This window comes from Amborella trichopoda, chromosome 6 (assembly GCF_054954075.1).
Source record: "Amborella trichopoda isolate Santa Cruz 75 chromosome 6, AtrichopodaSantaCruz75HAP2 v2.0, whole genome shotgun sequence".
In the NCBI taxonomy this organism is placed as follows: domain Eukaryota; kingdom Viridiplantae; phylum Streptophyta; class Magnoliopsida; order Amborellales; family Amborellaceae; genus Amborella; species Amborella trichopoda.
The window spans coordinates 20,676,970-20,681,097 of record NC_142341.1 but is presented as its reverse complement, the minus strand read 5'-3'; the positions used below and the strand labels follow the sequence as shown (position 1 = coordinate 20,681,097).

Here is a 4,128-nt window from a genome sequence, read left to right as displayed (position 1 = left end):
ATGTATAGATTACAAAGTCCTCATTTCGTTCAAGTAAAGTTAGAATAGAGGCTGTGGTCAATCTTTTCTTCAATTCCTGAAAACTTTCCTCACACTCGATCGACCATACATATTTCACATTCTTTTGGGTCAGGCGAGTAAGAGGAAGTGTTATTTTTGAGAAACCTTCCACAAATTGCGGATAGTATCCTGCCAACCCCAGAAAACTTTGGATCTCGGTTATGTTTATCGGGATTCCCCATTTAAGTATAGCTTCAATCTTAGAAGGGTCGACTGCGATCCCATCCTTAGAAATGATATGTCCCAAAAAAGTAACACTGGGAAGCCAGAATTCACTCTTACTCAACTTGGCATACAATTTTTCTGACTTTAGGGTTTGAAGGACCAATCTCAATCTTCTGAATTCTTTGAATACACCAAAATGTCATCAATAAAGACTACGACGAAATTATGCATAAAAGGTCAGAACACTCTATTCATTAAGTCCATGAAGGCAACCGGGGCATTAGTTAAACCAAACGGCATAAGCATAAACACATAATAGCCATATCGAGTTCTAAATGTGGTTTTGGGAATATCTGCTTCCGTGACCTGCAATTGGTGATAACCCAATGGAAGATCGATCTTTGAGAATATTTGGGCCCCTTGCAACTGGTCAAAAAGATCATTGATCCTGGGCCAAGGGTATTTGTTTTTCACTGTAACGCGATTCAACTGCCGGTAATCAATACAAAGCCTCAAGGATCCATCCTTCTTTCTCACAAACAAGACTGGCGCACCCCAAGGCGACACACTAGGTCAAATGAACCCCTTATCTAAGACTTCTTGTAATTGTTCCTTCAATTCTTTCAATTCAGCTGGGGCCATCCTATATGGTACTTTAGAGATGGGAACTGTGTCAGGGGCCACGTCTATTTCAGATCCTATCTCTCTCATGGGAGGTAAAGATACCAATTCCTCAGGGAACACTTCTGGGAATTCTCGTACCATTGGAATGTCTTCTAACCTAGATTGGACACCCTGTTTCTCTACTTCATAAGCTAAAAATCCCACATATCTCTTAGCTAACAGGCAGGAAGCCTGAAGGGCCAAAATAAGGTGTAGAGGGGAAACATCTGGAATGCCCACAAAATGCAATTCTGGTTGATTAGGGCGCCTAAAGGTCACAACCTTATCATGGCAATTAATAGTAGCTCGATGAGTAGATAACCAATCCATACCCAGAAGAACATAAAAATCTTGAATATTTACTAACATTAAGTTTGCAGGCATGACACATCCCTTTGTCAAAATTTCACATAGCATAAGTACCTCATTAGTTTCAATAGGGTCTCCCACCGGTATATGCACTATCAGAGTATAATTAAGGCATGCATGCTTAACATTCATATGACATATAAAATGCGGTGCAATAAAAGAATGAGAAGAACCAGGGTTAGTCAAAATCCTTGCTTCTTTACCACAAACAAAAAGCGTACCACTTATCACCGAGATAAATGCCTTGGCCTGCTACTTTGTCAACGCAAACACTCGACCTTGAGCATTTGGTCGGTCCTCCGGCTTTACCATGGGGCAATCTCGGATCTAGTGGTCGGGCTTGCCACACTTATGGTACTTGTTCAATATCATGTACCACTCAGCCTCAGTATGATTCCCCACTCCACAATAGGTACACACCGGGTGTCAATTATCCCTTCTATTGCCCAGATAGGTTTCCTTGAGTCCTCGTATTATTAGGGTAGGGTCTTCCTCTAAAATCCCTCTTTACAGGTGGCCAAGCCGACTTCCCAAAATTCCCTGGTCAAGCCTATCTCGCCTTTCCTTCCTTTCTTGAGCGATAATCTTCACAATCTCTTTCAGTTTTCATCACTAGGTCTACCAGAGGGGCATACGATGTAAGATTGGCTGTCAACACTCTCCCCCTGATGTTTGACCGGAGCCCTCTTTCAAATTTACTGGCCTTCCATGCCTCTGTATTGATAATGTGAGGTGCATAACGGGAAAGTTCTGCAAACTTGGCAACGTACTGGTCGACTGTTAACCTCCCCTATTGAAGTTTGATAAATTCAACTTCTTTCATTTCCCTGACATATTTAGGAAAATACTTCTCATTGAACACCACCAGGAAATTATCCCACGTGGCTTCAATTCTTAATTCCCTCCAGGACTGCCTTACTAGGTTCCACCAGTGTTCAGCCTCCCTTTCTAACATGAAGGTGCCTAGTCTAACCTTCTACTCCTTCGTACACTGCAGCACCACAAAAATCTTCTTCATCTATCTCTTCCATCTCTCGGCTTTTTCTACGCCCCCATGCCCTAAGAATGCAGGAGGTGCCAACCTCCTGAATCTTTTAATCAACTCACTGTCTGCTAGGTGAGAGGTAGTGGTGGACGGGGCCGACATATTTCCCTTCATGATTTGAGTCATGGCCCCAAGTGTCCGAAAGAACTCTCCAAAGGCTTATGTGTTTTCATTGCTAAAGCTCGCGTTATTAGCACGAGTACTCGTCATATTTCCTTCAACCTAACACAAAAGCATTCAATTACTAATCTAACAAAAAAACTGCCCTAAGGACACTTCTAATACTTCCTAGTGAAGAATCCTATCTCAATTACTTTAAAACCATAATTGTCACGACCCCACCTCCTAGCCTACCGATTGTGCCGAAGTGCAGCAAGGTGCGGGTTTGTGATCCAAAGGTAGCAAACGCAGTCCAAAACCTGAGTGGCACGTTGCTTTGAAAGAGCGATAACTCAAGCAAACCAAGAAAGTAAAGAAACTCTAACACAAGCATAGGAACTAGGTAAAAGAAGAACTAAGATATATGCCATTACATAAACATATTGGAATAATACAATTGTTCAAGGCACCAAAGGTCTAAAATACAAAAATACATAGTTCCAAAAGACAACCCAGAGCATGGCCCAAGGCCAATAAACATATACAAGCAAAAGATCTTTTCGTCCCACACGAATCTTCCTCAACAGATCAACCACCCCACCAGTAGCTCCTGACATGCAGCTTCTATTCTACAAAGGTGGAAAAGGAGAGGAATGAGCTATAAAGCCCAGTAAGAGGATCTAGTAGTTATGCATATGTGATATACCTATTATGGCATCATGAAGAATTCTTTTATTGGTAAACAATCATAAAGGAAAAAGCAATCATACTCATGCATGCATTACATACGGCATATCGAGTATCATGATCATCATAAAATTAATATCACTACGAGTATTCACAATCACATATTCGATTAGTAACCACTCACTCCTTAGGTTCACCTAATCTTTAAATAGGAGCCCTATTCACTAGGCTGAGCCAATTCTATTATTTAGGACTTCTACTATCTCTCTCGAGAGAGGGCAATGACAAGGGGGTAACTCCACTTCGTAATGCCCTCGTACTCACGCACTCCATCCCCAGCGCGTTTTGGGGCTTTTGATAGGCACTTGACTTGCAAGACACGGTTCACTATTTTCTCTTTATAAAACACTGACTTTCGGGGGGCATGACCCACCCATCACACTTTTCACCTTACTCCCCTCCTATCATACAGAGACTCAGGGAACATTGTTGGCCTTACTCAAGTCACATCATACCACCACGGGCGTGCGTAGCGTCATTGAATCCCTTCACTATTATCAATCACAACGAGGGCCATGCTTGGAGCATGCCGTCAGATTACACTTCACTTAGTATTCATCACTTTGGCGCTTACGCCTTTTACATTGCCAATGCATAGAATTTCACTATTTGGAATTCATTATGGGGCCTATCCAATTAGCACATGAATATCACATGATATTCAATAAATAGCATTCACACTCATAACATGGTACTCACTGCATAACATTCAGATTTACTATTTGGATATCACATGGAATTCGCTACGTGGTATTCATACTTATTCAATACATGAATATCACATGGCTCTTATTAGATAGCATTCACACTCAAACATGCACAATTTCTGAAACGTTTTGTCTATAGTGACATAATCCCCGTAAGATAGGCGTAACTCCTAATCTAGGGGATTCTTCAAGAAAGTCTATACATGCAATTTTAAGTGACCCCGTAAACCTTTCAAATGGTGGTGGTTTAAGATAAAAAGGATATCTTTTGGT

The 4,128-nt window shown here is 41.4% G+C and overlaps 1 protein-coding gene across 1 annotated transcript; it reads right to left on the bottom strand.

Annotated features, from left to right (window-relative positions):
* Positions 1–798: 798 nt before the first annotated feature.
* On the bottom strand, positions 799–2,288 carry LOC148781664 (uncharacterized). Its single transcript, XM_088870876.1, has 2 exons — positions 2,231–2,288; positions 799–1,349 (listed from the first exon to the last, which is right to left on the bottom strand). The coding sequence occupies exons 1-2, from the start codon at positions 2,286–2,288 to the stop codon at positions 799–801; spliced, it is 609 nt and encodes a 202-aa protein (XP_088727002.1).
* Between the last annotated feature and the right edge of the window lie 1,840 nt (positions 2,289–4,128).